Source organism: Dreissena polymorpha, chromosome 3, assembly GCF_020536995.1.
Source record: "Dreissena polymorpha isolate Duluth1 chromosome 3, UMN_Dpol_1.0, whole genome shotgun sequence".
In the NCBI taxonomy this organism is placed as follows: Eukaryota; Metazoa; Mollusca; class Bivalvia; order Myida; family Dreissenidae; genus Dreissena; species Dreissena polymorpha.
Genome location: NC_068357.1, coordinates 148,305,751 through 148,333,625, shown reverse-complemented (window position 1 = coordinate 148,333,625; position 27,875 = coordinate 148,305,751). Strand labels below are relative to the sequence as shown.

Here is a 27,875-nt window from a genome sequence, read left to right as displayed (position 1 = left end):
GATTGCGACTACCATTTTGAATGCACGATTTGTCGCGATTGATGCCATACCAAAGGACAAACATCGATTTTAAACGATTTCATGTAAATACACTGATAAGAAATTGAGCGTTGTTGATCGTGTAATTCGTAGACATTTTCGGGACCGTTCAAATATATCAACATAAACACGATTGTCAAGATTGAGTATAAGATCAGATGGGATATGCCAGAATCCCGAATTCACTATTAAGACCACGGTTTCAATCGTGCCGCAAATTGGGAGAGTGTAGCATATTGCTATGTTCCAACTGTCGTTCAATCGTATGTTAGAATACGCTTTTTTGAGATCGGTTGCAATCTGTTCATGGTTTGACAATAAACGATGTCATTATCTCTATGATCTCGAATTCCCCGAATTAAGACGTTCTTTTACGAGCTGACACGTTGTCCAACGTAAAGCAAGAATTCAAGCGTTCTGTTACGATGTGATTTGATTTGCATTTGCTTTCTTTCTCGATTTAATTAATGCTATTAACAATAAGACCCACGGCTAAACCCGAAGGATATAAAATACAGCAAAACATGAATATCGACGTGATTTTTCTTGCAAAAGATTACGTTTGCTCACCATAATGTTCAAAATACGAGTTGATACGATTTGTCGCGCGTCGTAGCGATGCTCTACAATCCGACACGATTTGGCACTATGTTCCCGATTAAAAATTTAGAGAAGCTTATAGTGTTAATGTTAAAAAGTTGTTTTAAAATGCCAACGATTACAAATATAGACACAATTATTTGTAAGATCAGATAATTATTTATGGGGTCCGTTAGGATAATCGCGATTAGAAGTTTGCGATTAAAACCACGATTTGAATCGTGGCGCGAATAGTGACAGTGGGAACGTAGCATCAGCAACCACAGTATAATCTGGAATCTTACGTCTCTGAGTACATGAGCCAATCGTGGCGTTGGTAAAGGATAACTCGACAGCGGTGTCTTTAAAAAAGGCAACCTCACCTTTTAAAGAACAAAACATCATGAATGTGTTTCAATAACGAATTGGTATCTTTTAGACATTTAATTTCGGTACGGCGCATCGTGAAAACCGCAACAATTAATAGCAGATTAATGTTATTTATATCCCGTCCATTACGCAAGTTTTGAGTTTAGACAATGGACAAATAATTTTAAGTAATTAAGAAAAGAATTTTCAGATGAATCAAAACCTACAGGTTTATTATAATTACCTGTAATGACACATATACATAGTGAAAATGTCAGATGTCAGATGTATACGATTTTAAATTTTAAAGAAATAAAACAAATGCAAAACAAATAAAACTTAACTATGATCAAACATAACAACTTTCCATTTAAAGTCTCTTACACGTTGTTTGAAAATAAAGACGTAAATTAACTTCGTACTTTTCAAGCACACAAGAGCACTATATTTGTGTTTTTCTTTACATCAAAACGATAACAAATACAATAACAGCGCGTACTAAACTTCGACTTCTGGAATAATATCAGAAATAACACAAACGAACGAAAATTTATTAAAAACTATACACATCACATTATTGCTTGCTTCATGCAACAGTACGTTGTCCAAATAAAAGTCCACTATTTTAATGAAGAGAATAAAAGCGAACACGACTCGAAATGCCTCTTAAAATTGTTTAACATGCTTAGCAATAATGGTACACAATCCATCAGAAATCACATGACAATGCAGGCTTTGCTACCCGCTTCGTCAAAGCGGTCCTCCCTTTGAATTCTTGTACCTAGCGTTTTATGTGCATTATTTTTTCTTCCATGTTCACTCTCTTTGTCGTAAAACACGCCGTTTGTAATATCGCGCCCATACTGACAATCGTCACTGTGAAAATCCCTCTCTATGTGCGTCACTTTATTGTCTGGTATGTCTTTGTCAGACAGAGCTCTTTTCGGCTTGCTGGAACTGAATTTGGATGAGGTGCCATTTTGGTCAAAGAACGAAAACGACGAAGCTTGCTTTTTAAAAGGTCTTAATTTACTGGAGTGCGATTGCTTTTCAGACTGAGAAAGTATTGTTTGTGGTGTAGACAGATCGATGTTCTGAAGTTCTTCCAACAACATATTCAGTTCCTTATCACTCCGAGACTTGTCTTCTATTGTCAATGACAGACGTGATTCTAATTTTTTAATTCGTTTCGTTTTCTCATCCAGTTCTTCCCTAAGTGATGAATTCTGAAAAGCAATAAAATACAAAATTCAAAGTAGTGCGTTAATTTCAAGATATAATCCGTTGCATAAATGGTATGACCGGTAAGTTTTTTTTGCCTGAAGTACTACCGTAACACACATACATGAGGTTTCTTTAATCAAGAAAAACATCTTAAGGTAACCAGCTTAAGTGTAAGTGAGAAAATTAAAAAAACTGGTGATAGATCATAAATACATGCAGTGATATAATTATACAATGTTTGAGCTTAAAGGTTATATTAAAGCGATGATAACTCGCATGCACATATGTGCACGTTCAACAGACAACGTACATTTCTCAATAACTGTGTGGTAGACAACCATGCACATTTCTAAAAAATCTTCCCAGCATTGTTTGTACTACACCTAGAGCTACAGAAAATATGAAACAGTAGAATTGTATTTTAAAATAAAAGTTACAAAAATGTTTTTAGTAAGACGCGTTTGGTCAAACGTACTTCTTTTACAAGACGGTCGATTGCCATTTCTTTCGCTGTAATTGTAGCTGTTGACGACGCAACCTGTGTTCTGTAACGCTGAACGGTGGCCTCCAACAGTTTCACTTTATCTACGAGATGACGTCGTGCAACTTGCCTGAAATGATACCTCTATATAACGCTCTATTTGAAGTCGATTAGCAAAAGACGCGTACGCAAACATTATATAAACGCGTGTATACGGTAATTTTTGCGAAAATCATGCAAATTCATTCATTCGTTTCTTAATATTATAAAGAATACTAGTAGACTTAATAAGAATTAATTAAAGGTATAGTATTGTTTGAAACACTTACACTATCATAAACTATGATTAATTTTACAGCGCGCTATTGAGCATTTTTAAAAATAATCTTTCTGCAATAGAAAGACACGTTTTATATATAAATAGTGTTGTGCAAGGAACACAAATCTGCACCTGGTGTCGCAATTGTTTAATTTTCAATTGAAATCTTTATGGAAAGAGATTGCAGTTATGCGAAACGTTGTTAAATAATAAACATTAAGCAATAACATAAATTCTTGTATGATCCTCCATATTTGTCTAAAATACATTATTAACCACAACCACGGCAATGTGGCGTGTTTATTGGTTTTGTGTTTGAACATTTATATAAATAGTATTTTGTAAAAATATATAACAAGTGTTTTCAAGGTGCTGTTTTATATTGTTACAGAACATAAATATTTAAATATCGTTTGAAAATATTGTGTTATAATACTCGGAAAAGAGATTTGTTTAAAAATTGCGCCTAGCAAGGAAAGCATATGTCATTTTGAAACCTTTCTTGTGAACCAATAACAGGAAAACAAAAAGTTTCAGAAAATATAATTTCGCTAGGTTCTAAATTGTAAAGCAGTCCGACATAAAATAGTCGTACCAATTATGGCGGGCATTGGAAGAAGCAGTCGGGGACAGTGGTTGCTGTGGAGCCTGATCGTTGTCATGGGTAACAGTGTCAGACACACCTTCATCTTGTTCAATGTTCGTCAGCCGTTCTTCCAGCTCAGATTTCATCGTCAATAGATCCTAAAGTAAGACAAGGTAAAAAACTTATGGATAGTTTTTTTATTCCGTATTTAATTTGACAATTTGAAATCATTTAGTTTATACGGTTTAATCTTTGTAATGTTGTCATTAATACTAACTTGATTTTAATAGTATTGTATCTATTTTATCTTTGACGACATACAACTTCGAATTCTTCACCGATTTATTTAATTTGAGTTGTAAAAAAATTAACAACGTTCATGGCGTGTGTCAAAGTAATTAATTTCTGTTCTACGTATTCAACAAATAGTTACAAGTATAATTTGTAACATGCAGTGGTTAACAAAATATTGCAAGATATACATCGAAATCAGAGTAAGGGATTAAGAGAATAGTTGTTTTTTGTTACTTAACTCCAAATGGTTGGGTTTTTTTTAATGAAGCTACTAATGGTAACACAATTTTTTATTTATTTGTGTTCCGGTTGTCGTGTTAATTTGTACTGTATAATTACACTGTTAAATTAGTAATTTATATTGAAAACAAAAAAAACACGTGGGGACGATGAAATTTCTCTACTACCCATGCAATCGGAGTTTCAATTTGTTAATATCAGGTACTGTTTTAATTTCCTAGATCGTACATGATTGAGCTGCTCCACTGTCATAGACCGTTGCCTCACGAGGTTCTGTCGTTTATCCAACATCATCTCCGCCTCTTCAACCTGTAACGTCATAGAGATTTGTGTTATGCAAGTTGGTGTAATATCTATCCCTCTAAAACATCATAGAGACTTGTGTTATGTAAGTTCGTGTTTCACCTATCTCTCTTGGCCCGACCTGAAACGTCATAGAGATTTGTGTTATGTAAGTTGGTGCTAAACCTATCTCTCTGGGCCCATCTAAATGTAACTTAATAGGTTGTTATCTTTATTTGTAAAGATTGAAATACTCAAAAACAAACATTAAGTTGAAAACAATATCATTATTACATTTTATATACTGTATATCCAATACGTATATCCACGCTAAGTATACATTAGCATATAAATAATTGCAATTAATCGGCTAACTTTATCTTTCATGCAGTCGTCATGTTAATATGTATTTAGTGTACGCAGTAAATTCTTGTTAACAAGCACAATTGTTTCAACGTTTATGTAACGCAAACAAAACAATGACATGCATTTTTTCTCAGATTACTGTATTCACCTCTTTTTCAAAGTCCTTCAGTTTCTGTGTTCTTTTCGACAAGTTTTCTTCTTTGTCGAGCAGTTCTTGTTCGTGGTCAAGAAAAGCCTGCTTTTCCTCTAGAGCCGCCATGTTGGCCTCAAGTTTCTTCAGCTCTGTTCGGAAATTAGTACTATCGCTGGCGTCCGGAGCACTGAAACAATATATCATGTTGATATCATTAGTTGATAGAACTGCGAAAGTTTTACCTGAAAGTAACATTACTACTCAAAATTAACGAAAATTTCGTACAATATTTAGGAAAATAAACTTAACCAATTAAAATTCAATGTTCCTTATGGTAATTGCCGAAATTTCAACGCCAGATGTGGTCTGGTAAAATAGATGTTTGTAGATACAAAATGCTCGTTGTTTTTCAATTTTAATTTCCCGCAACGATACCTATTCATACGACACATGAACACTAAGATGGTGTTCGTGTGTCGTATGGATAGATATATTCGCGGGAAATTAAAATTGAATTAATTGTGTCACAAATAAATAAAAACGAGCATTCTGTATCTACAAAAATCTATGTAATCATACCACATCTAGCGTTGAAATTGTGGCTATTGCTATAAGGAACACTGATTGTTTAGGTGTTAACTTTATTTTCGAAATACTTTACGAAATTTTCGTTGATTTTGAGCTTTATAGAGACTAATATTTTGACAATTAAATCTGGACGGATATCTGCCGATCGCTTGTTTGAGGCATGTTGCACATAGCCTTTTCAATCCTGGAAAAAGAGTTTCACATACAGCATAAAATATTAAAATAAAATATGACAGAAAAAACTGTGATCACGGTCAATGAACGGACAATGCAAATTATTTTCAAATACACTTTTGCAATGGTAACCCCTGTTATCAAACGAAACAATTCTCATATTTAACACTTTTATTGATGTACTTTGAATATTATTTATGCAATTTTTGAACACGTTTTCATATTTATATTGATGGAAACGTTCACTTCTAATACCTTGAATTTAAAAAGAACTTAAACAAAAACATAATGATGTTTTGCATTTCCTTTCATTCTAATAGAATTTAAGACGTAATTTCTTTTCGAAGATGAACCGTCGATAATGTTTATCTTCACTGAAAAAGCCAATTTCGTTTCCCGTTATGACGTGCTAAAATGCAATAACTATTCACGTCATGCAATTATACAAATTACTCATCAGTCTGTTCCACATTTCTTCACCAACGATACTAACACTTTTAAATACCTTATGTCGGTAACATCTTCTGGTTGGTTTTCTTAGTGTAAATACTCATTACCGGTAAATCCCTAAACCATTTAGGACGAACTGTTAAACGACTTATTTCGAGATGAATGGATTTCAACCGACATAATAATTCCTGTAGTCAGAATCCATAAACTGTACTTATTCCGACTACTTGTAGTCTGAGTGTGTTGTAAACCGCTGACGAGCATGTTAGATATTTCCTACGAAAATGGTGCATTTGTTGTTCTATACTTTAAATCAGTTCGTTGTTTTATTTATTTTAGCAGTGATGATTTAAAGGAATAACATTAAATCATATCATGAAAGGATTTTTTTAATAAAAAAATACTTGTTATTGCTAGTTCGAACTTAGTATGTGTTTCTTAAGTTTTTTGTTTTTTTTTTCAGTTTTCAATAGTTAATTGCAGCGTGTTTTGCAATTATATACTCAGAATTATAAATTGACCCCCATACACAAACAAATCATTGAAAGGGTTAATTTTTCATGGCCACGTATGTAACCAAATGCATGGTTTAAACAAATACTTACGCAACTGTTGAAGACAACGATATACTAAAATCCGGAATGTTGGATAACGCGGACTATTCTCGAACTCGAACGAAACAACAAAACACCCCTTAAATCATATTAGTTTATTCCACTCACACGTTACTGTCAGTTATGGGCATGAATAATACATGTACATGTTTTATAGCTGCCGCTCGCTTTAGAAAAATCCAGCTCCCATTAACAAGTCTCTTGCATCTTGTAAACTGTGAGACCTATAAAGTCTCAACTGCAGCAGTTATCGACGTCGTTAGCTTTTCTGGTATTTAGCACGTTCGTCTAAGGCGTAACCGCCGACGATTTTGCAGTGATTTGCCCCATAATATCCGTTTGCAAACCGTAATCTTAGTGCAGACGTGATCTGAATACTATCGTTCCCCTCTGTTTCATAATAATGTTTTCAAATTACGTTATGGTTATACACTAACACTAAAATTCACATTATCTTAGTATATCAGGTTTAGCAGCCTATTAGATAACAAAGTTGGCTAGTTTTCAATGTCGCTTCTGGGGATCAAACCCGCAGCACAACCTCCTGCAATCACAGACGACACTCTACCACTAGGCTTTTAGGAAGATTCTGAAATTGTTCGATCCCTCGTCAGAGCAACCAAACCAAAAATTAAGTCAAATATTGCCGACTCGGTATTATTGAGTCAGTTCATGAGAGATAATGGAAGATGCAACATCTCTCACGCCCCCTAGCATCGCCTTAAGCAGTATTCAATTCTCAACAAGAAAGTGCTGGAGTCATTGATCCCGAGGGACCAGAAAAAAACACTTGATTAATGTTCGAAATAAAATCATTTGATTAATGACAATACTCTAATTTGAGCCAGGTCACAGGGAAAGGGCAGTCTTATAAGTATCCAATAAACTATTTGTTATTGTCAGAAAACCGCTATTAAGCAAAAAACAGCTTTCGAGTGACTGCAGGCTGATCTGGATCCAAACTGGCCACAATCGCCTTAATGTCTCTTTTACTGTGACACAGTTCATTTGACTTTAAAATGATATTTAATACAGTCGATTGGTGTATAACGGATAGCTAGGGACTTCGAGTCTCATTTCAACGTAAACACCATACATTCGGTAATTAAACCTTTAAACCTCGAAAGACTAATGTCATTCCTATTGAAACATGCCAGCGGTTTTAAAATTCCGACAAATATTTTTTGTTTACAGCGCAAATTTCAGGGTAAACTGAGTCAGCAATTACCGGATCGCTTAGGTCTTAATCGGATTACATGTGTATCGTGTTATTTTTGAAATTTTACCCAGCATTTGTAAAACATATTGCAAGATATGTACATTTCCAGAAAAGGAACTTTATTTCTGCGTTTAATCAGACCAAGTTCATGGAAATCGCTGCACAATTGATGAAGTAATGGCTGTTCAAAGCGATGCACCCTATATTTGGGTCGTTTTGAGTTGAATACCTTGTTATATATATAGGTTTGATAGTGAAAACTATGTTTTCAGAGAAATCGATTTTTCGTTATAATTTTATTATTTTTCATTCAAAATGATGTTTTTACTAATAAATATCATAGCCACGCGCTACCCACATGTGTATTAGACAACTTCAATTGAGTTTTCATTTAGTTTGAGACAATCCCCACATTACCGAATATGTGTCGCCACATGTCCGTTATTCACTTAATCACGAGTTGCAGCTCTCATGCTTATTTTATGTGGTACGCATCAATTTTGTTTCTGAGCATTCTTACTTTTAGAAAGGACACATTATACTACAATATTACATCAATGAACATAATGTTTATCAAACAAAATCTGCAAAATTCAGGAAACCATACATCTTCACTTTTCCTTTCGTCACAAAAACAGTGCGTACATAACGTGACCCTGTTTTGTTTTCGAAAAAAGAAACAATTGTAAGTTAAACATTGACACACGTCAACTTAAACATGAATCGACTGAACAATGATAGGCATTTTGTATTCAATTAATAGAACACTATAAATCTTTACATAAATAAAAGTATTTTGCAAAAAACTTTTAACCTATCCGTTACTCACTAAAATCCGCTATACTCCAATCGACTGTACTAAAATAGAAAGAAGAAATAATACAAACCCGTAATGTGAGTAAAGACTTTGTAATCAATGTTTTCAGGACAGCTTGTAGTCCATATAAACGGACTCCCAGAGCCTTTGATAATTTTTGCTATGGCGGCTCTGGCAGTCCATATGCACCCTTCATAAACATGGGTGCAGTTCAGCGCAGAGAATCCGTGCGCTTCACTAAACAGACGTCGTTCGAGACAAATTGAGGAATATAATGAATAAACTTCATAAACATGTTAAATTTACCTGAATGGCAACCTACGGATGTCATCCTTTGCATGCACCCTATAAAAACACGACGATGTTTCAACACACTTTTCTCGTTGACATGTTTTTGTTTAAATTTGAAACAGTGTATTCTGTATCGAATACCACATCGTTATCGACTTTATAGGCTGGAGCACATAACCCGACGTGCAAAATATTGGTGTTCTGCGACCTAACCAATATTCGGTCAATTTTCCAATATGGCGGATACAGCGTACAAAACAAAACCTAAGTCAATAAAATCAATTATTTCTTGCTTTAATGGTACCATTTGGATGAGTTTGTGGTTTAGATAGGTAAACTTTTATAGGTTCTTGCAGTTTCAGTGTTCCTTAACCCTTGCATTGTTGATAACATTTTGCACCCATGGCCAAGAGAGAGCGCATTGCAACTATCAGCAACCCATTGGGTTATAAAGCTGATAGTTGAATTATTGCAACTAGACAGCTTGGTGATCTGCAAATCCCATGTGATATGTTGATATCGGGTATCATAGTCATTCAATAAGTCGCTTAAATGTGACTTAAATTGATAACTAAAAATACCAGTTTTGCCGTGTCAAGCTGTCAAGATCCATAAAGTCCTACATTCACATCGATGGTATCCTTCAAATTCAATCCATTGTTAACATTAGCGAAGATTAAGTTAATAAATAACTCATATATCCTAAATGACAGTTTCTAAATAGCCAAACAAGCCGATGTATGCTGTACGAATGTTTTGACACGAGTGTGAACATTGTCTCATGGGCGCGGCCATTGTTGTATGACCTTGAGCGGTCAGTCGAAAATGCGTATATGACTCATATCCGCGGATATGAACGAAAAGTGCGAATATGAACGAATATAGGCAATATTTATGCGTATGTTTGCAGTTTTGTTATGAACAAATCACTGTTGAATTAAAAAATACAATATGTGATAAATATGTTAAGACTGCCTCACAATAGAGCAATTTAATAAAAGCGGTGGTCTGACTGGTCGTTCATATTCGCGGATATTAATTTGGAGTTACTGAAATTAAAATGCCAATGAAAAACGCTTTTAAATTCATTCGATGGTAACATTACACATTAGCGACGTGTATTTTGTCACAGAACGATTTTCATACAACAAAATTAATGAAAATACATTTAAAAAGCCATTATCTGCTCATATCCGCACTTTTCAGTCATATCCGCCGATTAGTTTAGTTTAAACCTATTTATTTTAGCTCGATTGCATAGAAAGTAATTCCTACTTATTTGAAATGCTCTCGAGTCCGTTTCCTGGGCCTAGAACCAGTACTTGGTGTCTATATGGGAGATCGAAAGAACGCTTCCACAGCGGGGATCGAACCCGTGACCTCCCGGTCGCTAGGCGGACACCATATCCATTACACCACGGCGACCTTTATCACATCCGCTGATATGAGTCATATACGCATTTTAGTCGTACCCTATGTTGAGACATGAACGACAACTCTGCTGGAGAATGTTATCAATGCTAATGAGCGAGATATGCCGATTAGAAAATCGACACTCAATCTCTTGCACGACGGTTACATTACATTCACCTCTGTGTTGGGCTCAGAACGGACTATTGTTATGGAAGCGTCTCATTCATGTCATGATCATTCCAAGCGTTCATAATTGAGGTTACAGTATACTAAACAATCTCTTGCACGACGGTTACATTGCATTCACTGCATTAACGAAAACCATCTCATACCATGATATCTTATTCAATCATGTATCAGTCTTAATTCATTATTATAAAATTGATATGGTTCTTTGATGTTAAGAAATCAACATACATACACACGTCGAAGCAATTCCTTACGTCACTCAATAAAAATTATGTTAAATTGTTTACATTTGTGAAGTGCGTGGAATGATTCCATCTGCGTAAATGGGCAATAAAATAGTTCCAAAGAGTTGCATAAAAACGATTTATCGTAAATTTAAGTCATATTTCTTAATTTAATGCATGAGATCTTAAATATCCAATCAAATATACATTGAATGCGTTTGCTCGGTTTTACCTATTTTATAGGCAAAATGGCAAGCTGAGCATTTCGCAGAGTTGTATGTGAGAGCATGGAACGACAACTCTGCGTGGAGATTGATCGACACTATCTCAATCGGATTGGCTCGGTCTTTTCCATAGCTCGCCATTGTGAAGAATTTTTCCATGGTATGATAACTTAGACAGGCTGCTGAAGTAGCATCGTCAAAAACCGTTAAGAGCCATGTAAACAGAGAAAATGTATGACTTTCATCAATTTGATAATGGCATACTTAACTAAAGACGTTTTTGTGCGTCTCTTGGCATACAGTTTGTGAGAATCAGAGATGCGTTAGATAACGGCATTTTAAACACATTAATGTCTTTTCTAATATTGTTTTGTAGGTATTTTCCTCTGTAGGCATTGATAACGTTGTTGCAATTAAATACTAGTGAAAGGTACAAGTGATCAAGTGAATTGTTTTTTCCAGGTGATATATCTGGAGATACAATATTACTTATATTAATGACAATGTATAGTTCTTTATAATCGTGTGCACCGCCCCCCCCCCAAAAAAAAATATATTTATTTTTATATTAATATCAATTTCGAAGAGCGGAGATATTATCCTTTTAAAACACAGAATGTCGAACAGGCCACAAAGATCAAGTCATTAAATTTATTTTATTCTAAAATGCATTGTTAAAGAAGCTTAACTTTGCCTAAGAGACGACGACACACGTAAACTTTGTTTTCATTTTGTGAAACACATGACGACATCATGTAACCGGAACATGCATTTGTAATATGAATTATCCGCGTTATTGCATTCTACGTAGCTTGTATTAGCAGCTGATAAAAAGGCCATTCGCATTAATGGTAACGTTCGTTACGGTACCGATCAATACGCCACGGATTTGATGTTATGTGGCCTGCATTCATTTTATCGTTAAGCACTCGTTGCCCCAGAGTCATATCATACACGCAACAGTTTCTTATTTTCAAACATAACTGACGTTTCGTTAAATGGGTATTAACAAGAAATACTATATCGTGTTAGTGACAATGTAAGTATTCACATTGAATTGTGTGATTACAGTAAATAGTTTTCACGCAATTCTCAGCCAATATGCCGTATTTATATGTCGATCGAAACAGTAAACTGAACTGTAGACATTAATTAAAGCTTGAAATTTCGTGATTTTGAACCACTTTTTCGAAATACGCATCACATTAAATTAGGTAAGAACACAATAAAATGTAAAAAGTATATATCCTCAAATTGTTACATAGAAATTGGAAAACAAATCGAGGACACATAGTAAAATTAAAGTCTTATACGAATAAATACTTGTGCATATGCTTTTACTTTAATATCAGGCAAATCCTGTTTTACTTGAAAATAACAACCTTTGATTAAAGACTCACCTGACGTTAACTCTTTCAGTGCTGGAACCGAATTTTGAAGGTCTTTGCAAATAGTTTGGATCCAGATGAGACGCCACAGAATGTGGCGTCTCATCAGTATCCAAACTGTTTGCTATTCTGAGAGTATTCTTTGGAAAAAAAATCGAAGAAAATGCTAATTTTAGAAATTCAGCAGACGACATTTTAGCAGACGACAAATTTCCCAGCATTCAAGGGTTAAAAATACATTTATCAAACGACTGACGCAAAGCCATATACGTTGAATACTGGATTTTCTTATCAGATACTGGTGCGATAGATTATTCGTTCAGCTCGATTGATGAGTATCGATATACTGATATCGATGGTATTCAAAGTAACGACAATCTCGTAGTAGAAAACAATCCGACAAAAGAATAATTATGCATCCATATGTGAACGGTGATCACGTAATTTGATACGAACGCGTGATTCTTTTATTCAGTATGTAAAGTGAAGAATTCACTGAATCGACACATGTACAAGGGTCGTTTAGTATGCAGTCCATTTATAATATTCGTTATGATCGAAAATAAGAACAAGGATTGATATTTATTAAAATAAAATAACTGGTATTTAATAAAAATGTGTAACAAAAAGCATGTGGACTAATAACCTGCCACGAATTCAAAACACACTCAAATATAAAATGTCGGACAGATGCATTTGAAATAGTCGTTTTGTAGCAATAACCACTATTATTTATATTCAAAATCTTTATTAAGTTAGTCATTTTCTTATAGTATGGCATTTACTTTAAATTATTCATTTTCTTATAGTAATACATTGACTATTAAAAGAGTAAAGTTCGAGCTTACTGAACAATTAAATGTGTAAATATCAAGAAGTATAGAATGCTTTCAGCAAGTGCTATTCACGCCTAGATTGCAAGACAAATGTATATCAATATTATAACTAGCATATGTCTGTTAGCCTTTTTCTAGAAGACACGTATCATTTTATTTTATTTCTGAGCGTACGAAGTTTCACAAATCAGTCAAAGTACATACCATTTATATTAGACTCATCTAAACTAGTTAACGGCCAAAGAGTTATTCTCTAATTAAGAAATAAGTAGTCTTCTTCTATCGATACAGCACTCGTTCTAAATAGAAGATTTTGTTCCGGCGCCTATTAGCTAAGCGGTAAAAACTGAACAAAGGTGCTCAGTTGGGTGTTATTTAAAATTTAAGTCATTATCATTATAGTAAATAGTTAATATAAGATTGTAGTCTACTAGCTTTCTAAATACAAATAAAGTTTTCGAAATGGTATATGATGCCCAAATTAGTATGTTTAAGCAATTGAATACCATAAGGCGCTGCAAACAGAACATGTTTCTTAAACACCGTATCTTAAACACAACTAAACTATACATTACGTCTTCCGTTACATCACGACCTTACTGTATTTACGAAATTGCACCGAAGCGGTTTACTAAACAAGATAATACTATACAGAGAAGCGTTGAATGTGCGTTAAATATAATACCAGATTAACATGTGCAGTCCGTACCTGGTCATCAGGGACGACACCTTCCGCTCCGATAGATTTTGTTTAAAGGAAATCTCTTATGAACGAAGATCCAGTCAATGCGAAAAATGTCGTCCTTGATAAGCTGATACGATCATATGATTTACGCATAGGCGTTAGGCACAGTTTTTCAATAGACCGACTCAAATAAATATATGACATGTAATGCAGATTAATGTATGTAGCTCATTGATGTAAGTTATATAACCAGATGTTGATGGTACTTGATTTAAACGCCAATACCAAACGGAGTTAGTTATGCGTGTCCTATATTGATTTAAAACACGGCACAATTTATTTTATGTAGTTATGTATTAATTTTATATATTGTACTTATTCGTAAATTATTTTGCATGGCTTGAACATAAGTTATTAAACCATTAGAACATTATTCACACTTCTTCTCTAAACATAAATTATTTATAGCAAAAGAGGAGATATACAAAGCATATCAATGCGGGATGCTACATTGATTTGTTGTGTTTTCTTTAAAGAACGGTTATATTGTTGTTCCCATTCGTACAATTGTTGTTACGATGACGATGGGCCATATCGGCCTCATTGAATATTGATATGCTACGCTGATTTTCAAATGCTTAAAGTTTGAAATTGTTTAATATATGAACTAGTCATATATTAGTATCAATCTGATACGAAAGGAACATATTGATGCATTTGAACATCATAATTAAAAGTACTAGTATCTTTCCATGTATTGTTCCTTGGATTGGGAAAACTCTGCTGTGCTGAACGATAAATGCCTAGATAGCACATGTTTAATGTGTGAAGGTATGTAATTGATTTGTTTTCTATAATATTGAACGTTTCCTTCAAAAAGTGGGAGTACTTACCGAAATGAACAAACATGTTTCGGGTAAATGTATGCATGGTGTATGCGATTTTCCAAACAATTTGTTTGCATCTCAATCCAAATATACAGTACATGACTATATCGACATACGCGTTAGCCATCTCAGACCGGTATGAACCACATCTAAAATAAGACTATTGCCAATCAATATAAGTCCCCTACCGGTAAAACTCCACTATTTCAGCGATATTTTAGCCTATTTGTTACCATAGCAACCAGAATTCTTGCCATAGGAACAAAATGAAATGACGTGCATAATCTCCATCTATCCATGTTTCAAGTTTCTTAAAAAAATATGAAGAACTTTTAAAGTTATCGCAGGATCCACTATTTCAGCAATATTTCTAGTTTATTTGTTAAATTCCTAATCTATTTGTTGCCATAGCAACCAAAATTATTGACGTATGAACAGAATGAAATGACGTGAATAATCTCCATGTGGCCATCTGTCAATGTTTCAAGTTTCATAAAAAAATATGAAGAACTTTTAAACCTATCGCAGGATCCAGAAAAGTGTGAAGGACTGACGCACAGAGCGCAAACCATAAGCCCCCCTCCGGTTTCACCGGTAGGGTACAATAAATTGACGTTTGATTCACCTCAAATATTTGCAAAATATGTTGATATTGCAAAATTTAGATTGTTATATTGCCATTCACTTGCTGTTTAACAACAATTCACATAACGGGTCGTGCATGTTTACTACTCATTAACAATTAAACATGCGATGATGATGTTGCGCTGTCAACAGTTAACTGAAAGATGAACAACTAAATAGCGTATATCTGAGTTAACATGCGGTATGTTTGTAAAGCTCTTGTTCAGACGGGAAGGGGATAACATGTGGGCGTAAGACGATTCTAAACATACAGATAATACACTGTGTTGCAAATCACGAGACTAAATTAACATTTATTTAAAATACTGAATAAACACTGAATACATACATTGGTTTAAACTTATTTATTACGACATAGTAACATATTCACAAGTTACATGACATTGACATAGGATTGGGCTGAAAGGCGAACCTTATTGGAGCCCTCTCCCATTGTTAATATGAATTCAATTAAGCAAAACTAATTTCAATATTTTTACTTTTTTATGAAACCAAAATAAAGGTATTAAAGCTTTATATAGTTTGCTCTTTCTCTAATTTAATTCATCACAATTCTCATGAGTCTTACTATAATACCAGCTTTTTAATCGCATATACTGTCATTGTAAGTTATTCATTTTAACTAAACATGCTATTCCAATAAATGACCACCATATTTAAATATCCTAGCGAATTGAAATAAATGTTTATTTATTTATAATGATATTCATTTATAAATTGTGTACATCACATAAAACTTAATAACATTGAAATGCATGTATTCATCTTGCACATTTTAAAGCGGGGAGTCCGCATACTTAATGTCAATATTGTATTGGTTCTAATGTATTTACACAATAAAACAACTTTTCATTTTATTTTCTGTGAGCTTCCGCATTAAAATTCATATGACAATACTGGGTTAATTGTAACACTTAATTAAATTTACATTGAATTCCGGGCGTATAGCAAGCATTACATGTAGATTAAGTTAGAACATGGTCGATACAACTTGAATTATTAATCATTCGTTTAATTAAATTCGTACCATTATTTGTCTTTTAAGAGCAATTAGTACCCACAAGCTTGCTGCACCATTTAAAAAGCATATTTAAAGACCTATAGAAATGTCAATACTCAATACGGTTTTAAACGTGCTAGTCATTGTCATTGATAATGTAATACTTTATATGTAACCAGATTCATTAAAATTTTAAAAATAAAGTAACAAGGATAAAGCATTTAACAGCGATTTTTAAGAGTTGTTCATGTCGTATATTATTATTGAACATAGAGTGGTTTTTAGTTTACAAATCAACGTTGATACTTTAATGCAATGCCACATGAGTTATTATTTGTGTCGACCACTATATGTATTATATTTCAAATGTTATTTTTTGATTGAAAAGCACAACACATGTAAACGTAGCGGGAGAGAGAGGGATGGATTGAATATATAAAGTGATCAGCTTTAACGGGAAAGACATCCAATGTCGCGCAATATCCATTTTAAATATCAGCAATTCGTCGGCTTAATTTTTGTTTGAAGATTATAAGGTTTTACTATATTTTCTGTTTTGTTTATGTTCCTCTTAATCGTTACCAAAGTGTATCATTAAAATGTGTATATGGATTCAAATGCATATCGCTGCTTTTGGATGAATATTTGAGTCGCGTTCTGAGAAAACTGGGCTTAATGCATGTGCGTAAAGTGTCGTCCCAGATTAGCCTGTTTAGTCCGCACAGGCTAATCAGGAACGACACTTTCCGCCTAAACTGGATTTTCGTGTAGAAGAGACTTCCTATAAACGAAAAATACCATACAAGCGGAAAGTGTCGTCTCTGATAAGCCTGTGCGGACTGCACAGGCTAATCTGGGACGACACTTTACGCACATGCATTTTGCCCAGTTTTCTCAGAACGCGACTCATTTAATTCCAACGAATAAATATCAATTACCCCACGGATTGCATTAAAATGCAACGATTTTCAGATCTGCCGACCACACAATAGTATTTGCATCAAACGTCTGGACTTATATTTCAAATATATCGATTGGTACCATCGCGTTTTGAAACCATTGTCCTTGCAACATGTTGTATAATGAAATATTTGTTATATATTTTAGTTATTTCAACTGTGACAACATTAATTTTCAGAATTGCATTTCATGTATGATAACACGTGTAATATTTTCAGCATTTATAGAATTTCTGTGAATAAATGCTATTGCATTACCTGTATGATAACACATACATTATTCTAAGCATCAATAGAATTTCTGCAAATAAATTCTATCTAATATATTGACTCAAATAACATTAAAAATCAAACACTATCCTTCCAACAATAGCTGTGAACAGGGGATTGACCCGACCACAAAACGACTGGTGACTTACCCCAGGAAGTGAAAAAGGAAACGCTAAAACGACCGATGAATACAGATGGTGTATGCGCATTATCCGTTAATGGGTCTAAATATATACTGCATTCATGCAAATTTGTGAAAGGAAACGCTAAAACGACCAATGAATACAGATTATGTATGCATATTATCCGTTAATGGGCCTTACTGTATACGGCATTCACGCAGATATGTACTCAATCTACATCTATAACAAAACTCTGCCCCAGAATTAACAGATAAACAGATTTGCCTTAAAATGGATGCGTTTGGGATTCTTTTAATAATGACTATTTTTAATAATCTACACATGGGAACAAAGGCAAATAAGTTTACAGAAAAAAAAGAATTTCAATTTAAAATGAATTGAAGGCTGTGACTGTTTCAAACTTATCAATGCGATTGTTTTGTGAAGTTTCAACAACTTAATGACCCATGCAACCGTTACACCCATAAGTTAACACTGTATATATATATATATATATATATATATTACTGAAAAGTATAGTATAAAGAAAAATAACATAGAATTGTTATAAAACGAGCATTTATAATATAATGAAGTGAAGTAAAACACAATAGTATTAGGTTTACACTGAATGACATAATTTAAGGTTAACAGCACGTCGTATTGGGAACCCCGAACTGAGGCACCAACCCCAAAAAAACGTAATATGCCGACACAAGAACGTTTAATAGTTTATTGTTAGCTATATAAGAATTATAAAAAACAAATCTCACAAAAGGCAACAGCATAAGGCACACATACTTGTGCACAAAAGAGATATCAGCTAGTTTACTTGTAAATTTATGTTCGAAAGATTGATCTTTTGTTGTCATTTATTTGTTGTTGCATTATTTTAAAACAGACAATGTAATTATTTAACGGCTGGTGTTTGTTTTTCTAGATATATGGCGACAATGCGTGGGTGGTTTAATAAACATTTAACACTAAATAAGACAGCAGAAAAGTGATGATACAAGTGTACATAAGGTTTGTTTGTCTAACTCTTGTTACAACGTTCGTGTGGGAGGCAAAGCTTGAAGTTGTGGAACGATTCCAATGGTACTCGTAAAACCGTTAGAAACCCCTTCTAAATCATGAGACTGAATAAACAATGCGTTTCAAACTGTTGAATAAGCACTTAATTATATATATTGTCGAGGTGCATTCAATACAACAATAATAATTCTAATAATTAATATGAAAAAAATCTTTAGAAGCTTTGTTTATTATTTTTGACCCAATCTAGTTTATTATATTGCACATTTCACGAGTCTTTTAAAGGGACCTTTTCACATATTTTGGCATGTATTGAACTCTGTCATTCAATTCATTAATTTGATAAATGTTAACATTGGAACTACACAACTCCAGTAAAAAAAAAACAATAATAAAGTTAAAAAAAGAAAAAAAGTAAATCTCAAATGGGCTCTAACCACTAACCCTTGGCGTAAAAGTCTAGAGCTTAAACAACTCGGCAAACCGTGCGCATTCCGTGGGTGGTGTATTTTATACATTATTTAAGCAATTATTGCAGTGTCTAAAAATATAAGGATAACAACAGAACTCGTCAAATTATTTAGTCGTTTCGCGTTTGTAACGATTCATAATGTTCAGGTTTTTAAATCATCAAAAGATGCATATAATGGATATTTTAGAGCATGGTAAATGTTGAATATTGCTGTTTCCTCGTTAATATCATAACTCCAACGAAAATGTGCGAATCTGAATCAAATTTTATTCAATTTTGTTAATTTGCCAAAACGTGAAAAAGTCCCTAAAAGAATACCACTCATATATGAAAATGAATTTTATTTTCAAATAACAAATGCATATATTGTGTAAGTGTAGATTATTTGAACCTTAACATTATATAATGCCTCATCAAACCCGTTATTACTTAATAGGGTTTTAAAAGTGTAAGTATTTGTAAATCTGAATTTAATACTAAATAAGTTATCAGATGTTTTGCTATTGACCAAAACCGAATACGTTCAAATTGAAGAAATAATTTCAAAATCCTAACCAGGGCACCTTTTCAATAAGTTTCCGATGCTATTTTTATATGCAAATCAATTTTAGTTCATATTGGATTATGCACTTGATATAAATCATAGGCTCTACACTTCATTTATGTGAAGTCAAAGAAATTGATAATTTTGTGTAAATTAATAAAACTTGAGCATAAAGGTTTGAATTTAAAATGTCTAAGTCTTAGATGTACATTAGTAGGTTCGTGAAACAAGGCCTATGAATTGTCGGGATACTTATGAAGGAAATTATTATATCGACGATAACTGTATTAGCATATCATAATCATTTACGAGTATCATTAGGTATCAAAAATACAATATAATTATAGGAATTATTAAAAATCAGGGAACATCGTAAGAAGGGAAATTTGTGTGAATACCCTTTTGTTAGGTTAATATACAATCCAGGACAATAAATGCAATACGAAAGTTTCCAATTTCTTCAGTAGGCCCGTTGGAATAATTGTCTAAGATGGAAAATCTTTTCCACCTTCGCGACACATACTTGAAATTGATGTAAGCATATTTATTAAATATTCACAGGCCAATAGGCGTTTTACCGTTAACGGTGAAATGTTTACTTTCAAGCATGGACCGATATCATTATATTAAAGTAAGTTACTTCATGTTCAATAACAGCTAAGTTTGCGTGTAATTATTGAATTCAGCAATGATAGACATAACTTCATTAATGAGGCAAATTAATATCCATCATTTCATAAACAATCATACGAGTGTTTAAAATTTAACTTATATAATTCTTTTTTTCTATATATATATATATGTTCTTGTATTTTTAAGGTGGACCAATACATATTTAACAAAATTGACGAACAGACAACATGCACAGCGTTTATAAAATGTGATATATCTGTTGTATTTCATATTTCTATAGTTTTCATACTCGTGTAAGTGTATGATTTAAACTAGTATATACTGCTTACCATATATTTCAAGTTTATGTAACATTTTATTCAGTGGATAATGTTACTATAGCAACCATGTTATAAAGTGTATTTTCACATCAACTTTGTTAATAATATGTCACAGTTTTATTAGTGCAAGGAACGACTATACCTTTGTTAACCGTTTGTTGACCGTTTGTGAAGTTTTTTGTTTGTTTGTCGTGTTACTGGACTTTAACAATGTCCATTATAAGTACAATACTGGACATCATAATTATTGTGTTAAATATAAGCAGTTGCTACTGCAACATCCATATTTATTGATATATTCCTGAGTGTAAAATGACTGCGCTTGAAACTGTTCAACTGATGAATGTTACATTTCGAACACTCAATGAATACGTATTAGTCTCAGCAAATAAATGGTTACAATGGAATCGAAGGTTTAAGAATGTAAATTTCTATGCTAACAATTCACAATTGAGATTTGAATTGACAATACTATGCATTGTTTTTAATATTGTTATTTGACACACTTAAATAATTGATACGTGTAGCATTATTATCTTATTATGTAAAAATGGGTATTTTGAATGTGTTGCCATGGCAAACATACCATATATGTTGTTACGGTTTTAAAACATATTTTTCAAAACTACACACATTTAAAAAAAAATCAGGTAATGTTCGTTAATAAATTCCATGGGGCCGTTTTCGACCCTAAGTGAACCTAGTCCTTGCTTGAATATTGAATAGGAATTGTTTAAATTAAGGTGTACGGTAAAAACCGGCCAGACTTTGCCCGATGTGCGCACAAAAAAAACGAATATCCCTTTAAATAATAATGAAAAGTATATAAAATAATCATATTATGGATAGAGGTATTCCACTAAAAGTTAAACTTGTAGTTTTGAAATTGCAGATAGCCTATACTTACGTTAAAAATCGACCTGGCAATGTCCAGACATCCGGAATACTTGAAAATTTTGGCTCTCCAATAAAATCACATATCATTTTCGGGCAATATCCGACCAATCACATTTGACTAAAGTCCTTATACAAGCACATTGCGGAATACCGATTTCAACACGTGTGCTCCACTGAAAAGCAAATGCTGGTCAACTTAACTGTATCGGTAATTTCTTCGACGCCAGACGCCCAAAGTATTGATGTTTCCCATGAGGCGTGTCCTGAATCAAAACAACTACAACAAATTATGTGCTGGCCAAAAATTGCCGACATTACATGTATAATCATTTGCATATTATGTAATTATTTGAAGTTGTCAATTAAGTTGAAAATTACAATTGCGCACCTTATATATCCACACTCTAAAGTTAAAATGGTTTTACTATTTGATGTACAGTTTTTTGTTACGAGACCGTTTGGTATGGATATTTAGTAAAAAAATCTTTGCATCAATAAATGACGCATTTGAATTGGAAATAGTTTAAGGGATACATCAATTCTGTTGAACAATAACAGTTATACTGCTCAAACGTTATATGGACTCCTGAGTTGATTTTTATAGTTAAGAATGAAACAGAATTGACAAATAGTAAATGATATCAACAATTGATTGGACTTGTTTAACGTGTGTTACAATTGTATGTAAATCTAAAACGTTCTTCAGCAGAAATCAAAGACATATTGGTTATTTCATGTGTTGGTTCCACTAAGTTATACATATTCGATGTTCGTACGATTGTCTCACCAGTCTGCTCAAAGTTAATCAGTGTACCTATATATTGTCACCGGTTTGTCCTGACACACGCATTTGTTTGAGTTAACAACATAACTATCAGAACAATGACGATTTTCTGAACTGTACTTTAAAATGAGTATTGTTTCATGACCCTTACAGCCCCCCCCCCCCCCTAAAAAACACCAACAAACAAACTGCATATCGATGAAGATTCGGTTTCCTTCACATACTCTACGAATAATCATGTTTTTTTGGTTAAAGTCTTTCGTTAAGAAATGGAAGTTGTCGAAGCAAAATAATTTTAAAACGAATCTTTAAACACTTTTGAATAATACAAATAAATAGGTCGAATACAATATAAAATTTCATACGGGAATGGCACTTTAATAAATAACAAACACAAATGAATATGTTCATACCTAGACGTCAATCAACTTTTTTCAATGTAAAAACCTTGCTTGCTTATAACTACGCCAGTCACCTGGGATTTTATTGAGAAACTAATAGAACACGGGGTTGTCAAAGTGTGCCAGATCGAGAACATAATATTCTGGGAAATTCTTTCAATATGGCCTTAAACATGTTTAGTTAAATGAATTCATAAATAATTAATGAATAAACGCTATAAATAAACATTCGCTCATTTTAAGAGCTGTTTCTGAAGTGAGTTGAAGGCAGTGCTTTCAAAATATGCGTATAAAACTACCTTTATATAATAAAGGCCACCGATAAAATATGTCTTTATCACCGGTTGCTAAGATCAAAATAAACAACTATCATTACCAGTATATTTATTGAATATTTAAGTTGATGAAGCTCTTAATTTTCGTATAGGCGGTATTATCGAATTGGAAATTCAGCCGGTTCACCATTACAATGCGTTGGAGGCACCTAGATCAAGTTAGCGCATAAGCTATTAGACTAACATAGAATAACAATAAAATTGTTTTAAGTCAAATAAAAATAAAGGTGCACAATTATAGAGCCTCGGTAGTTTTAAAGTCGTGTTGAACATCACGCTTTATTCTGAATCCAATTATATACAGCGTTTGTGCATACAAACAAGAACAGGATTAAAGTATTTAGTATTCAAACAACGCCAGTCTTATATAATTGATCTTCAGAGGGTTTTCAGTAACTGATATGCCCTTAATATGTTTAGGTGTTTCATGGAAGCTATATACCATAAGTTATCATCTTATTATATGCAATTTGAAAACTTAATTTCCTGTCGTCAAACTCCTTAAAATGCTTTTATAGCCATAAAGCTTATGAATACTAATAAAACATTACGAACACGAGGAAAACAAGTAATGGCCAGACGATTATTAAATGCGATATTGCGAGACATAATCCAAACAAGCACAGAGAGATATTGTCGTAATGCTGGTGCAAATAAACAGCAGCAATCTCTAGCGAAAGTCAAACAGAATGGATATTATCCATGCCTCATGTACACTTTACATCTAAAAAGAAGACGCTATTTTGAGGTCATATTAGATTCATTCACATTTGTTCAACACGTGAATAGTGCGATACAACCTGACTCATACATCTCCGTATACAGTGTTCAATAAATAGACAGTCAATTATATGTGTGAATGTGATCCACAATATATGGAACTATTTTAATTATGTTCATATTGAGTGGTTAATGAATGTTAAGTAAAATAGTGAAATTTTCAGCACATTTATTATTATATTTTGTGTTTTAACAGCACCAGTCACACAAATGTTTCGCAAACCTACAAAACTACCTTTGCCTTTTCAAAAATAGGAGAAATACATACAACTTAACACACACACAAAAAAGAAAAAATACAGCTGTGGTCATCTTGGAACAGTAAATATATTGTGTGGTGAAAACAAATTTTAAGGCTAGACAAGCTTCATTTAAAACACATATGGTGTCATATGAAATGAATGGCTTTCATATGCGGCGAGAACACAATTAATAATGCATGGAGCATTTCCAAGGCAGCCTCGCAATACTTGTTGATGGAATTCCCTGATTTACTGATAACATTTTGACATGACATAAAAACATAAATAAATAATTCATCCACAACTAATTAGCTAATGGATCGGTGTGACGCCTGTGTTTGCACAGAGCCAGTCATACACATGAGAAGATACGTATTAATATGAAAACGTTCTGGATTCTACATTCTTTCATATGAATAATCAATAACAAATAAATACATTTAAAAAAATGATTTATGGTACAAACTCGAAATATTCGATATATATTAAATTGTGACTGCAATCATATACATAAAAAGTCCATGAACCATTATTAAGTATGTGTAATGATTATATTTCGACAAGTAAACATTCTTGTACATTGAAAGTTTTTAATCCTTCGGGTTACAAAAAAGTGATAATTGAGGATTACACATATTGCCAAGAATTATAGGACTGAAATTACCAAACATATGAACATCTCTACGTTCAACCATAATTTACCAAGAGCTTATGAAAAAAGTATTATTTACCGGGGTTTTTCAATCGCAATCGATGTATGGGAATAAAATAATGAAATCTAAAGATAAGGATTGCCTCAATTAATCGGACATTATGTTCTTTTAGCAAAGGGTAATACATTAAAAGAACGTTTTTACATAATACCTGGTGTTTATTATACACTATAACACAAATATTGCTGAAATGGTGGATATGATTCTTAGCGTTAATCCGCCGTTATAGTGATGAAACTCTTAATTTGGAATTCGTAACAAATCTCAGTTATTTATGGTCAACCACAACCAGTGCATGTTATCAATTTTAGCGGAAAGCAACGTTTCCTGCCATATACAATTAAGTTTTATTACACAAAATGAAGTCGGTGGCTAATTTAGAATAACGGATTTTCCATTTAAAAAAAAAATTAGTTCTCCCCGATAGCTCGTAAGAAAGTGTATGCTGTTCGTCAAATATGTCTCCGTCAGTATTGTTTTAAATGGCCCGTTTAGTTTGTTTTAGTATTTTACTTGATAACATCCACGCTCATCAATAATGGTTGAAGACCCCAACGGTAATAAAAACCACGTTTTGGGTTTTCATTCCGTCTTAGGATTTTCGAGTTGGGTCTAGAACCATAACCCACATAGGTCCTAAGACCTTAACCAACAAAGGCTTACGACCAAAACCTAAATAAAGAAATAACCAACCCACGTACCATATTGTTTAGGGGACTTAACTTGAAAAACAATATGTCTTCTTATTCGTTTGATCACAGAAGTTGAATCAAAACATTCTCACTATATTTATGTCATATACAAAACTAAAAGAATTGAATAGACTGATCACGGAAAAGCACGAGTTTAAAAAACCCACTAATCACCCCGGTACAAACAATGCTGGTCCATTAAATCAACCAATGATAGCTTACTTTAAATAATAACGGTTGATACGGTGTGTGATTTTGAAAGGATTATAAATGGGTCATGTTTATTTGTACCAGCAGATTAGTGGGTTTTTCCAAAAAGTTGCTTTTTCCGGGATACATATATTGCCCTCTCGTATTTGATCATGTACGTTTCATGTTGGTCATGTATAAAGACGAAATAATACAAAAGTGGTTTTGTCACGTAAAACTATTTCCCTTTTTGTTGTTTTTTTTTACACGAAAAAAGCCACGATGACAAAAACCATTAATATTTTGTTTGTCGAGCAAAATGCAGCACAAATACTATGATACCTAAGACGGCTTACCCCTCATGCTCACTATCCTCTGATTCTTGTTGATCAGGTTTGATAGATGCCCCCTTCTTCCTTATCCGTCGGCATCTTTTCTTGTGCGACTCAAGATCACGTTCTTGCTGTTTCATCTAAACAATATGCAGAACAACCACTCGTTAAGTTATTAATAATGTATTTGAAAGAATCTTTACAAACGGATCAATGAAAGACGCCTTAAATATATTACAAAAGCAAATTAATTATTTTGTAACTGTAAAGCCTTGGAATAAAATACGTGTTTTAACAAAGTAATGTATATACATACATCGCAATTCTTGAGATAAGCTATAGTAATACAATATGTAAGAAATCTAATGGGCATTAGCAACCGGAGCATAAGAATCTCGGAAAAAATAGTAACGAACGTGTTGATCTTGGTTTATCGTACTTAATACGCCAACGTAATGCATTAAAGACATCAACGGAAAAATGCAGTTTCCCTTAATTGTAGTCTTGTGAAATCATAATATCCCGTCATGTTCGTTTCATCCGGAGCACGGTAAAATGATTACAGAAACTATTTTATTGAGGCAAATACATGTTTAGATCTTCTACTATGGTTATGTGAGCGGATACAAAGGACAATGAAAACCCATGCAATTTCATTACAGCGCGTTAGGTTATATATCGCATCAAATAGCAACCCACGCACTTCTGGAAGATTATTGGCCCTGTAGTATATGCAGAAACGAGTGCGGTATCTTTGATCTGATTGCTTTTAATGTGCAAAAAATCGGTCAGCAAAAACGGGTAAATGCAACCCTGTAGTATATGCAGAAAGGAGTGCGGTATCTTTGATCTGATTGCTTTTAATGTGCAAAAAATCGGTCAGCAAAAACGGGTAAATGCAATATGTTGTTTATTTTAATAAAACGTTTTACAGTTAAACTGTTGTGACATGAATTAGTATACACACCGTATTTGTTTTAATTGTAGACATTTGTTCCTAAAAAAGAACAAAATTATAAATAAAAGTTTTAACAAAGGTTTTTTATTATCATAAATGGAAAAATGTCATTGAATGTACTACGAAACCGCATTATTCGCAAATAGCGTACACTATTGATTTTATCATAATAGCATGTACCGGGGGTATGTAATTTGTGCATCAAATACATCCGCACGAGTTCGAACCAGATACTTATTAGATAAAAATCTTATGTACAAATTTAATTGTGAATTGGACAATGTTTCTGTCTATTTTTAATGACACGTTTATCTCCAAAAATACCCCGGACCTGAATTAATATAGCTTTGTACATGTTGCTGTTTTTGCGATAAATTTATTGTGAAGACTCCAGAAGGACACACTATGAATTGCTTAAAAAAATGCAAAGCCGTATGTCTAAATTTGCTTATTTGTGAATAAAGTATAAAATATACGACATTTGCTTTGTTCTTTTTGCACCTCGCTTCGTTAAAGCTTTAATGTCGCCCTACCTGAAGCCTGCACTCTTTCCGGAATCGGGTCAGGTCTGAGAGGAGAAGCTGCACCTCCTGTCTGTACATCCGCCGGCATTCCTCGAGTGGTGGCTCGGATGACCCCAT

General features: G+C 33.4%; 1 protein-coding gene across 1 annotated transcript; it reads right to left on the bottom strand.

Annotated features, from left to right (window-relative positions):
• Positions 1-1,592: 1,592 nt before the first annotated feature.
• On the bottom strand, positions 1,593-27,875 carry LOC127875186 (spindle assembly abnormal protein 6 homolog). Its single transcript, XM_052420038.1, has 7 exons — positions 27,768-27,875; positions 26,301-26,416; positions 4,928-5,099; positions 4,360-4,440; positions 3,607-3,755; positions 2,687-2,822; positions 1,593-2,213 (listed from the first exon to the last, which is right to left on the bottom strand). The coding sequence occupies exons 1-7, from the start codon at positions 27,873-27,875 to the stop codon at positions 1,704-1,706; spliced, it is 1,272 nt and encodes a 423-aa protein (XP_052275998.1). The 3' UTR covers positions 1,593-1,703.

Excerpts from the sequence above, each read along its gene's own strand:
- LOC127875186 (XM_052420038.1), bottom strand. The coding sequence starts at position 27,875 with ATGGGGTCATCCGAGCCACCACTCGAGGAATGCCGGCGGATGTACAGA. Across the intron at positions 5,100-26,300 it reads GAGGATAGTGAGCATGAGGG|TGCTCCGGACGCCAGCGATA; the intron begins GTAAGCCGTCTT and ends ATATTGTTTCAG. Across the intron at positions 2,214-2,686 it reads TCGACCGTCTTGTAAAAGAA|AATTCATCACTTAGGGAAGA; the intron begins GTACGTTTGACC and ends ATTGCTTTTCAG.